General features: G+C 37.3%; 1 protein-coding gene across 3 annotated transcripts in view; it reads right to left on the bottom strand.

Annotated features, from left to right (window-relative positions):
- Positions 1–12,693, bottom strand: part of LOC115614339 (musculoskeletal embryonic nuclear protein 1) — a 43,542-nt gene that overhangs the window by 6,103 nt on the left and 24,746 nt on the right. The window contains exons 5-8 of one of the 3 annotated variants that reach the window (XM_030501060.1): positions 8,061–8,173; positions 7,078–7,155; positions 6,064–6,213; positions 5,151–5,261 (exon numbers count right to left, since the gene is read on the bottom strand). The exons of the other annotated variants lie outside the window; for them this stretch is intronic. Of the exons in view, the coding sequence (XP_030356920.1) occupies positions 5,151–5,261; positions 6,064–6,213; positions 7,078–7,155; positions 8,061–8,173 (452 nt within the window). The remainder of the gene's footprint in view (positions 1–5,150; positions 5,262–6,063; positions 6,214–7,077; positions 7,156–8,060; positions 8,174–12,693) is intronic. 3 annotated transcript variants of the gene reach the window in all.

Raw genomic sequence — 12,693 nt, 5'->3', positions numbered from 1 at the left:
CACATGGTCATGTTATAGCTTCACAGCGAGCTGGTCTCATCCTACATGGTCCTCCTCATTCCTCCAGCATTCCGGAAGGTTGATGGTAGATACCCTGCCATACCTCCACGGGAAGCTGGAGAAGTAAGATGGCATCTTTCTGCCCAAAAAAAACCAGGAAAACAAACAAGCAAGACTACCTTTATTATACCCAGCAAAATGAATGAAGTCCAAGTACTTGCTGCAGACACTGGCAATCAAAGAAGCTGCTTCCCAGGAGCTTAAGAAACAAGTCTGCACTACAGAGATGGCATGTAGGAGTGATGTCTTCATCAGACAGAATAGAAGCAGCACTGCTTCCCTCTTTCCCTTTCGCATGGTTTTGGGAAGTAGCGGACTAAAGCAAGCAAGGAAGATACTGGTCACCTCCAGCATGTTGTCCCCTGGAGACAGGGAACAGAGAGGATACTTGATCCTAGAACTAGACATTCTCACGTGGCCCTTTTCTGTCTCCAAGGAGGTACTACATGAGTTCCGTGATACACAGCACCGCACGAGCAAACTTCTCAACTGGATCCTCAGACATCTTCCCTCTGCTTGAATTTCTACTACCTGATGCAAATAAATCAGGAGAGGAAGAAGAAAAAAACAGGTTAACAAGTTACTGAATTAGGCCACGCCTCTGCCAAGGGGCAGGACATTGGAGGTAAATTTAGACATTTGTGAGTTGACACATTGTTGTTGCCAGCAACCAAAAGGACTGGCTTTGCTTGAAGAGCCGAAAGCAGGCTGTGATCATCAGCTGTGTGGTTAAAGCATTTTCACAACATCCTACACCCCCAGAAGGCCTGAGGTCAATGCTCAGCAACCCCAAGAGTTCTCAGGCTGCCCATCAAAGGTTTTATTTTCAACATGAAAACACAGATGGTGATTGTCCGTTTGTGCACATGCAGAGGGCAAAAACCCTCCTCAGGGAACAGATCTCAGAGGAGCTTGCAAGAATTATTACAATCATAAACAAAATGTGCTACCTAAGAATAGTGGTCCCTCCAACTGAAATGGGACTTGCTGTTAAGGTAAATGAATATATTGAAATTAATACCACCATGAGAGTGCCAAAAATTAGATCTGCAGTTCAAACCCAGTAGCCAAACCTGCTTTCCACAACAGCACATTATAAACATTGAAACACACACACTTTTAAACAAAACAAGTATAAAACAAGTGTACAAATCTGTAATAAGTCAAACTTTATTGTAAACCATTATACAATGTAAATACATCAGATACCCTTAAAAGTTTAAGGTAACACCACTGATTTAACAATATGGTCCAAACAAGGGGCAGCAGAATACAGCTGTTGGTTTTGCTCACATAGGCTATACTCTGAATTTACTTACAAACAAACCCAACATTCAGTTTGAGACGGATACCCACGCAAGACAAACACACCTACAAAAGAGTCCCTTTTTTAAAGATACTGCAGTTTTACTTTGTAAAACCATAGTAGTCATTTTCAGTAATTGAACTGGAAACTTCACCTAAAAAAAAAAGTTTGCATGCCTATGCTGTAGATCTACTCTGACTTGATGTGGCTGAATTTACTCACTTTCATTACTGCTTTCTCCTGTAAAAAGCACAGCAAAGTTGCAAACATGGGTTAGTCAAGCACAGTGGCAGAAATTCCTTGTGATGCTGAGCTCTAAGCAGAGCTCATGCCTCCCTCCCCAGGCACAGCTGGAATCGGAGCAGACACCTGTGGAGGGGATTGCTTTGCATTGCTCTAATTTGCAACTCAGTTTCTGAGTTTTCCCTGAAGAAAAGCTATAGTATGTTTTAGTTAGCAACGTTAACAAACAGCATTTACCTACTTAAAGTAAGACAAGGGGACTTGAACATATTAAAGCCAGAACTTGAAAACCACATATTAGACAACACTAGTGTTTTAAGTTTATGCAGATGTGTCACAGGTCAGATTCTAGAAACAGTTAATACATTTGGGTTGACCACTTGTGGTAAATTCAATCTCCGCTAATACTTCTGTGTCTCTTCTCTAATTTACAATCCCTTTCTCCTACTTCGGCATATCCTACATAGCTTATTTTCATTAAACAGAATCACATTTTTTAAGCACAGCCTGAAGTAAACCTTTCCTATGAGCTGTCGTGAAGTATGTTTACCAGGCATAAATTTAGAGTATCAGTTTGGGGAATGCAAAAGTCATCATGTTGTAGTATTACTACTGGGTCAACTCTTTATGAAAAATTTATTTCAGACTGTACTGCCAACACATTTCAATGAACAGCAAAACATAGTGAAGCACTAGGCACATACTTCCTTCTCACACATACAAGCTTTTCAGACAAGAGCACTTGTCCTACTTGTACCTACTACATGAATTCCAATTTTTATCTTTCAAAGAGGGAAACTGCCAATTTCACATTTTCCATCTCTTAAACATAATAAAAAGGAACGAATAGCAAAAAAGAAAACCCACCCAGTTTTTGTTATTTGGCCAAGATTGTAAATTTTTTTATCTTAGTAGAGCAAGGTAGAGCAGGGAAAGGTAGAAAAACCCTTTCCCTTAGCAGAGAAAGGGTTTTTCCCCCTCCTGTTACTACTGTGGTATTTAAAATACTTGTCTCTTTGGCTCATAGTGCTTTACTACATCATCTTGCTAGGCATATCAAAATCTCAAACCAAGTAACATTAAAGCACTTAAGACATGAACAATTAGGCATTCATATAACTTCGCTACAAACATCTTCAAGAAACTGCTCCATAATGCTTTACACTATTTTGTAGTTGGTCAATAAGTTTGAGGTCTGCTCAAAACAAATATTTTTACATGATTAAGGCCATAATTTTATACTGACAGTTCACAGACTAAACATGAGACTAGAAATAATGTGATAATTTGAGTAACTGGAGAAAAGGTAAAGGAAGATAAAAATGAAAGCTCATATGGTTAAATTTGTGTGTGCTGCTCAGTTATCTCTGATGGTTGATGAGGATAGCAAGGGCTGTGCAGTGTTGAATAGCTTTATTTCACTATCTGAAATAGAACAAATCCTATGCTAAAACATTAAAATGCTGACATTTGCAACAATAGCCAGTCCTAGCTCTTAAGCCCCTTTGGAAAAGTGAGCTGTATGAGACTATTCTGTGGATGAAAATGAATTCCTTGAAGTACTGTGCTTTTGGAGATATGCGCCCACCCAGTGGTAAATAGCCATTGAAGATGCAAGTCACAATCAATGAGGAAAAAAAAAAACATCCCTAAAACAGAGGCAACACTGATTAGGGACATTCCCCACCCCCCACCCCTTTAGAATAACTCAGTTAAGCTTCCATCGTCCTTAGTTTCTAGATTTAGTCTAGAAGAAACACTAGTACTTAAACTTATTGCAGTTATTACATTTCAGTGCACAGTAACAAAGGTCAGCAGCTCAACTAAACTCACAAATGTTATGTTTGGTAAAATGTCTCTTCTAGCTGGCTGGGCACACTGAGGTGTACCCAAGCCTCAGAGCACTCTGTTCACCTCAGCAGCCAAGCAGTGAAAAGGAATGCTGGAATAGTGAAAATAGGTACGGGAGCGCACAGTTCAGTATTTACTAAGGCCCATTTAAGTGGTCTGGATAATACATCACATTAAGACCTAGTAAATCTATAAAAAAATGTAAAAAATCTTAAAAAGTTCTGAGCAGTTTTCCAATGAAACTGTTTGGTTTAAGGCTTAGATCATTTCTGATGTCCAGATACTACAACAGATTTGCCATTAAGGTCTGTTGCCACCTTTTTGACACATCACCTTGTCCTGCACAAGGTTTAACTGAGCAAGGAAAGCTGTCAGAAACAATCATTCCGAAAAATATGCAAAGCAAAAGGATGTCACTGAAAACATGTCTGCTAGGTTTCAGATCAGCATGTGTTGTCAGTTATGAGAAGACTGAAACTGAAAATCACAGAAATTCTGTAGTGACAACTCTGTTACACCTCTCAGGGTTTTTTTAAGTACTAAAGGGTAATCAGACTTTATGGAAATTAAACAGGAGAAATCTTTTTTCAGCATATTAAATAGAAGATTGCTTTTCCAACAAAAAACAAGGGACAGAATTATTTGCAATACTAGAGCACAACTGTGTCGGTCAGGTTACTGTCCTGTACCATGGGCCCTATATAACGAAAAGCATAAGAAACGTTCCATCTCTTCTGGGTCATTTGAGAGGTATGCACAAGAGACTTGCAGAAACAGAAATAATTAGTCATCCATAGATATTAGTTTCACAAATAACCTATCACAACAGATTTTTGTAATACACTAAAGTGCACGTTTGTCAAATATGCCAACACCACCTCCTATTAAAAAAGGTATTGTCGAATTATGTGGTCAGAAGCACACTTAAACTGCATTTTTAGTGATATTTGGTGACTTCAGCAGTGACAGAGCTTTTCTCTCTGCAATCCCTTTGTCTTAAGCCAGGACACAAGGATAAATAAGATTTTTACTACAAATCTTTTGACCTGTTCTGCACAAAAAAAGGGAACTGCACCTTTTTCTGACAACAAGAATCTTTAAATACAACTGTATGAAAATATAACTTAAATATAAAATAGTCAAATAGACTTGAGGAGACTTGGAAAAAAATCTTTGTTCCACCTATTAGTTCCATAGGTACCCGGTAGGAAGTAAACATTTGTACTTAAAAAAATAATGTTAAGTTACAGCTTGTAACCATAAACTATTCTGCTCTAGGAATTATGCTGCAAAAGCCAGTTTTAGTAATAAAACACACTCTTTTAACTTTGTTGATTTCTGATGCCTTTTTGAGAACATCTTAAACTGCATCATCAGTAACCATAAGTGAAAGATTGCTGTATCTGCTTCCTGGGATCTTCTCTGACATCTCAGATACAAATCCCCTTAGCGACTAGTCTTTAACAACGCTGTATTTTTCACACATGATGGAAAGACATTCTTGCATATTGGTCAGTGTGTCTGTAGTGCAACTGAACTGGAAGTCTTCCAACCATCTGCATTCTGTTGGTAGACCTTGCTTTTAAGTCACTTTGTATGAAAAGGGAGACACAATTGCAACATTAAAACCCACTGACTGAAGTTTTTGTCATGAAACCTGCAAATACACAGGTCAGGGAATTTGTCATACAGGCAGACCAAAACGATGCTTCTTCTTTTTAATGGGTTTTAAGTTGGTCAGTCTACGCAAGTCCTCTTCAGCATCTGATTCCTCCATCTCATCATCTGCTGAAATAAGGATCTAAAAACAAATTACAGCTTCTGAGTAACATGGATCAAAGCCACACTCTTTCTTCATTCTACTTTTAACCTTTTTTTTTTTTCATGATTGTAAAGCACCTTATTATTTACTCAAGAAAGAGCTTACAGAACACAGTTTGGATTTACCGCCAGTACCACCAAACAATATCAGACATCCCTTCTGGAACCTCTAGTAAATTTCAAAGAAAGATGCATGTGTATTAATGTCTACTACAGTCACTGACTCTAAACCCAAAGAACTGATAAAGAAAACCCCATATAAATAGTACTGTTTGTAACACAGAAAAGTTATGTTAACCAACTAAAGCTCAAACAACTTACCTTCAAAGATACTACACATCCTTCAGCTGAACTGAAAACTGCCTACTTAATATAATTTAGAATAAAATTATGCTAAGGCAAGGATGTAAATACTTTCCAAAGTCAGGACAGTTGCCTCCACCAGCTTCCTCTCTTTAAGCTATTAAACTCTCTAAGTTAGAATTGTCTATTAGTTTTGTATTTTGCATGGGCTCTTTTAGAAGCATTTGTAACACAGTTCACATGTGATATTTACATATATTATAATGTCTTCCTGCTGGTCTGGAAGGAAATTAACTACCATGGGTGGTGCAACAATGCCATTCTGCTGAACTGGATTTCAACTGCCAATGCTAGGAACTACCATTAGGAGTACATGCAAAGAAAATCAAAACTAAGTTCACAGTGTTACAATGAAATCAGAGGCATGAGGGATGAACTGGATTGATATTGTATTAATTGCAATAATTAACTGTACATACTTCTGACTCTGACTCTTCATGTGATGCTGCTCTCCTGTATCGGACTTTACTTCCATTTCTTGAATCTTGTCCTGCTTCCTTTTCTTCAAGTTTAGCTTTTGTCTTGCCTTTCTTCATAAGAAAATTATCTACTACCCAGAACATTAATGCCTGTTAAAGAGAAGGGGGAAGTGACAGTTCAGTTTTCCTCAGAGTAGCATTTGTTCCTTCAGTCAGTATTTGGACAGAATTAGGAAAACTTGACAAAAATTGTGAAGTGGCCAAACAGGTACAATCTTGTACAGGCATACAGTCACACAGCTTATTACACACTGCATGAATGCTCTAGAACATAGCTACTTTATTCCTTTATAGGAGAGAAGAAAATAAGTAGCTGCTGTTCAGAGTGATAATATATTAACTCTTCATGTAGAAATGCGAACGGTTTAGACAGACATCTTAGTACAACAGACTTTTGGTTCTCAAAGGATAAAATCAATACCTGAACAAATTGATGAAAGAAAAGAAAATACACCATCAGTTATTGAATACAAGGACACCCACCACCTCTGGTTCTAGTCCCTAAATCCCAGATTGCTGGGAGAGTTTACTTTGGGAAGGATGACTGCTCACTTGCCCTTTTCCTCTGCTCTGTCATAGGCTAGCCACTATTTGCTAAAGTCAGACACAGGATACTTCACAGAACAGCTATCCTTAGACCAACTGTTTCCTAAAGCAAATTTCATTGTAATTTTATAACCTCTATGGCAGTATTTCAGTATTACATTCAATCTACTGAAGTCATCATGCCAGAGGCATTTCTGCACCTCTCCTGAGCCTTAACTTAATATGGATTTCAGCCTTGTAAAATCTACATAGCCGGACATTTTATCCATTCTTTAACGCCCTTCCTCTTTAAAAATTAATTTAAGCACCAACATACACTGTGCTTTAAAGGACTAATGTTAATTAACAAACACATGGGAGAAAGATGTCCACGTAAACATCTCACAGAAGCATGCAAGTCGTACTAACATTAACAAAGAAGGGAACTATCAGCATGACGATAGCCAGCTCCAACTGGGGGTTCTCTATAGGGTTCAATAAAGCTACCTGTGAAAAGAAAAGGATTAAGTTGAGATCATGGCAGCATGTGCACATAAGTGGATTAGTAAGTGCAATTGTTCATGTACTAGCTAATGCTACAGAAATAATTCATATGAACCAAAAAAGGACAGCTTTGTAGAAAAGGAAAGTACTTAGGACAGCTTATAAATCACCACAGATAACTAAGTGGGGCTGGCACAAAACTTATCTCTGTCATTTTTGTTTACAGAAGTCTGAAGAGCTGTGTTAGAATCATCTTGAACATTTTAGAGCTGCATGTTCCCCGGGAACGGAATTCATAAACAGAATGAAGTTTTACAAAAAAAAATACACAGTAGGGATAAGATGGTTCCCAAAGTAGTCCAGAACACACAACAGGACTAACTGGTGTTAATGGGCTATAACACTATGCACTGTTACTTTTAGTATTACATTGCCCAGATTCTGCCAAAATTACTAGTTATCAGCAATGGCTTCACTAATCCATTGCAAGTTTCTAAAATGTCATAGTCTAGATCTATCAACAAGGTCAGGCAAGGAAAATTCGTTAAAATACTACAAGGAGCAATACAAAATAGCTGTAAGTAAGGGTTAAAGAACTAAGAAAAGGAAGAATGACTTAGGAGCTTCAAGAGCACTCTGACAAGGAGACAGAATAAAATTTTATATATTGCAGGATATAAAAACCCCTCCAAAATATGGTGAGATGTTCCTGGCAATGGCTGCCAGAAAGCCTAATTAATAGTGTCCTGATCCAACAAAACCAACATACCAGTATCACAGAGTTACATGGCATTGACTGTAGATAGCTATGATGCTTGAGCCAAACCAATAAACACTATTAGGAGTCTATCACTTTGCAGCTCCCACCTGAAATTCATTTGTCTACAAAATGCTGTAAAAATACAAACCTCTTTCCACTGAGGTATAAGCAGCACTATAATGATGATGGTTTTCTCAAATATCATAATCATTATGTACAGAGCACACTGGCCCACCCAAGCACTGCACTGCAGTGGGTCACCTGCAGGAAAGAAGAAAGGTTCTATATATGCATAGGGTTGATTTTACTTCACAGCAAACATTTTAGAAAAGCAGTGTAAGAAGAGGCAGGGCAGTTCTGTCCTCTTAAAAGTGCCTTCTCCAATTTCCTTGGTGCTGCTCCTTCCCCTCCCTCAGCCTCACAACAACTTTCGGAAACTATCAGTTAGAAATTGAATATAACAAAACTTTATCCAATTCAGCAGTACCTGGTTATACACTCATTGTTTTACATAATCTGATGAAAGCAAGATATAGCTGCATTACATTTGTTTATCACCAAATTGTTATTCTTGACCCTTTACCGTGAAGTATTAAGTTTCTTATAAGGGAAATTTACGGGAAACATAGCTGAGGAAAAACACATATCCCTTTAGTCTAAGTAGAAAGGTGAGGATTTCTGCCATTCTCCCAGTGCTACCTTAAACATATTTTTCCTCTCTACAAAGTTAGTTACCACAACTAACCAACCATAACTGAAGCAACAGGTGCAAGAGCTGCTATGAAGAATTTAATTGAACAAAAAAAATTAAGATCACATTTTAGTTTCAATCTGAAATTCCACAGCATTCCATTGTGGCAGAGTGAAAACCTGAGTGCATGAAGTTATCTGCCAGGACAGAAAGAAGATGACAAATATTTGAACATCTGGGGGTTGGAACTAGATGATCTTAAGGTCCTTTCCAACCCTAACTATTCTATGATTCTATAAAACTATGTAGACTATTATAGTCTATGAAAGCAATGAGAGAGTAAAGAAAAAAACCAAAAAGGGACAAAAAAGCACTGATATGCCTAGCAAGCTTTGCAGGTGAGCTTAAAGCAGCACTTCACTGGAAACCAAAAGGAAGCTTTGGAGGGAGGCGATAGCTCTTTAGTCTTCACAATAGCTTCCACATCTTCAAAGCCAGCTTAAAACTTGTAGTCTGGGGATGAATAATTAAATAAAATTCAGATGCCTTTATGTATTTGTAATGCATAATGGATAGTTGCTACTTCCTTTTCTGGAACATTTCTGAAAGGCTTTCAGTATTAATACTTGGTAATAGTTTTGACACTTATTGTTTGCTGCTTAAATGCTATGAAGAAAAACATAAATCAGACTGGAAACCAAAATAAAGAGAACTTCCTACACAAGTTTTACAGTAAGAGCTAGCAATCAACACTCAATAGTCCAAGAGGAAAATGGTTAAAATGCTCAAGTTTTGCTAATACATATTGTAGTTTATAGCTTCTGTTAAAAAAAAGTCAGAAAATTTGAAAAGGGAAACATCAGTAACTGAGATGAGCAACTGTGATTCTTCTGAAGATACAAGGCCTGAATTAGATTGAATTAAAGTTTAGCAATTAATTTCTATACTCCATATTTTTATTAGCATTCTCTAGTTTTATTAACTAGCTTTAGCTACAGATCTACCATTGAAACTTCACCAGTTTAGTCTAAGCTCTTTTCCAATCTGTATTTAATTCACAAAAGCACAAACAGCTATAGCAATTCTGCATCTATTCCAACTCTGTCACATGAGATTTTGAAAGTTCAAAAATTGTGAAACTCTGTATTAAGAGTGCTGTGCACTATCACCAATGAACATTTTTGTTCAATGGTGGCTTTGTGTGGAAGGTTGGTTGGTTGTTTGTTTTTCTTAGTATATGACTGAATTTAGACATTGCATATATTAAATTCTACCTGAGGATTTTGTGTGCCCTACTGCTTCTACAAAATGATCTCTCAGCTCTAATTACAAGCAGGAACATAGGGATGTTCTTTACTTTGAATTTACCAAGTCTTTTGACAGCCTCCCAATAGCACCCCTGTGGATAAGTTGTTGGGGAGATACAGATTGGATGGGTGAATGTACAATTCCGACAGAAAGGAAAAAAGCTTTCACAATGAGAATCGTTAAGCACTGGAGCAGGTTATTCAAAGGGGTTCTTAAATATTAAACCATGGATAAATTAAAAGCTGGACTGGAGCCACCCTGAACAATCTCCTTCAGCTTTGAAGTTAACCCTGCTTCAGGCAAGAGGCTGGATCATATGACCTCTGAAGAAAATTTCCAACCATGTATTTTTTTACCATTTTATAAACTATGCAATTCAAGAGAAAGAGTATAAGTTAATAACATCATCCTAGGAGGTGTTCCCAAGAACATTTGGGATATTTGTACATTCAAAGATTCAGTACACAAACTCAAATTACAATGTTACTGTTGAAACCATAAGGCTCCAATTTCTAAAGTCTCTGGCAGTCTCTAAAATTCTGATTTTATACCCATCATGTATAAATTACATGTGTAGAATAAAACAGCAGATCAGTAGAAATCTTACTGCAAGAAAAAGTGCATTGAGGCTGAAACTGAAAAACTTTGAATCCTCAGTGACAACTGCTGGGCAGAGAAAAACTAGTCTATAGCAGCGTGAGCTGCATCAGCCACTTTGCGGATTCATGTTTATAGACAGCTCCTGAACAAAATAGCTGTGATTCTTCTGTCCTGTAACTTTTGTGCAAATCCTAAGAAATTTTCTCAAGAAAATGCCACCTCACAGAACTACTCCAAAATAATTTTAAGAAGTTTTAAAGTAAGTGCTGTCTACTGCATGCGGCTCTAAGTTGCTCTGCAAGTCGCAAACAAAGAGCTAGGAGGAAAGAGATGCATCAAAGGCAATTTCTAAGCTTTGCCATCTGAGAAGCAAAGACAAGCAAAGAGACCACAGCACAATTTAGTTGCCAATAGAGCTCATTGTCACCAAGAGGGATTTGGTCACCTGTTTTCTACTCGCAGCAGCTAAAGCAGTCTAAGACAAGAAGGGAAGGAGAACGCAGGGAACATTCTTTTCTTTACAGATCATGACTGCTTTTCTGCTCTTTACATACTCAAACATATTAACTGATTTTGCACTTCTATAAAAATCCAACTGCTGATGTAATGAATCTGAAAACACAAAACTGGAAATACAAAGACAAATCTAATAAACTTTAAAATTCTGACATTAAAAAAAGCCCGTGAGGGAGCGTCATGCTACTTTGTTTATAAATGAGCGTGCAGGGCTGTTTTGCTGTACAAACAGCAGCCATTTATGAATGCTGATATTTTGGTATCCATTCTTTCCTTGAGGCATTTATGCTGAAAAACTATCCTCCATATAAAGAAGAGGCTTTTAAAACCAGCAGGACACTGCTATTTTTGTGACAGCTTCAAGTAGTGAATCACCAGGGATCAAGTAATAGAGCTAAGAAGGGAAATGAGCTCACAGCAAGAATTAACTTGAGACAAATGATTATTTAGGCTCTAGAAACATAAACAATCGCTCAATCACAAGAAGAGACTTGTTAGGGGTGTGAAGGAGAGACACAGGACTCTTGTTTTCCCCTACTTGCAAACAAACTGAAATCAGTCTGATCTCCAAGCTGAGGACTTGACTTTACTACTTCAGATAAAATATCACAAGTTTTGATACCTTTCAATAAGCAGACACTTCACCACCCACGCATGCTAAACATCCATATTTAATTTCAAAATACTAAGTCTAAATACACTTGTGACCCCACAGAACTGAGTTTTACCTCCCTCTTCTACCCTACTTCATTATTTTAAATAATCTTATGAAAAATAAGACAATTTTCTTGGGGCCAAAGTGAAAAATTTTAAATAAAATGGTGATACGAAGGTTGTCACTTCAGAAACAACAGTAGCTTTTAACAGAAGAGGGCAGCAAACAATCCAATGCAAGTTGTCCTTTTTAGACAGATTTCTAACATAGTCTAACCTTACTAACCTCACAGCCATTACTAATAACTTTCCATCTGCTATCTATTTCTCTTTATACCAGAAGGCTCTCCCACATAATTAACAGAAATCAGATTTACAATATGTTTTTTAATAGTCGTTATGATAGCTTGACTAAACACTAAGGTTGGGACAGCACATTAATGAAGATACAGAAGAGAGTTACTAATAAAATGATCTGATAGTGGAAAGAACAACTAAGTAAAGAGGATTTAGACAATTTCATACATAGCTTACACACAGAGAAATACTTGATAAACAAGATCTCCTAATTCAGAATGACAATAACAGATCAGTTGCAGCCCACCTCCTCCACAGAACAGAAGTAACAACATTCACTTCTTGATTTTAAGGGCTGAGTTGCTTCATTCACAGAGGCCTCATCGCTAACTAAAATAAAATCAGGTTCATTTTTGAAGTCAGTAAGAGATAGTGAATACACTCCCCACATCTTCCCATCCACCCAGGCTGCTTATTGTTAAAAGGATATTAAAATGAGAGAACAGATTACTGAAGAAAAACCAGAATACTATTTATTAGGAAGAAATAAAATCTGGCATTTGATGTGATTACAAGTACCTATATATAATTTTAATAGATACACCAAGTTTTTTTTACTCCGAGCGCAAAGTCAATTTTCTATGGGCTGAAATCTGTTCAAACATCTTTAAATGGCTACAAGCCAAATCAACAATCAGAAAATGGGACTTTAGGC

This window comes from Strigops habroptila, chromosome 11 (assembly GCF_004027225.2).
Source record: "Strigops habroptila isolate Jane chromosome 11, bStrHab1.2.pri, whole genome shotgun sequence".
Taxonomy (NCBI): Eukaryota; Metazoa; Chordata; class Aves; order Psittaciformes; family Psittacidae; genus Strigops; species Strigops habroptila.
This window is presented reverse-complemented; position numbering and strand designations above follow the sequence as displayed.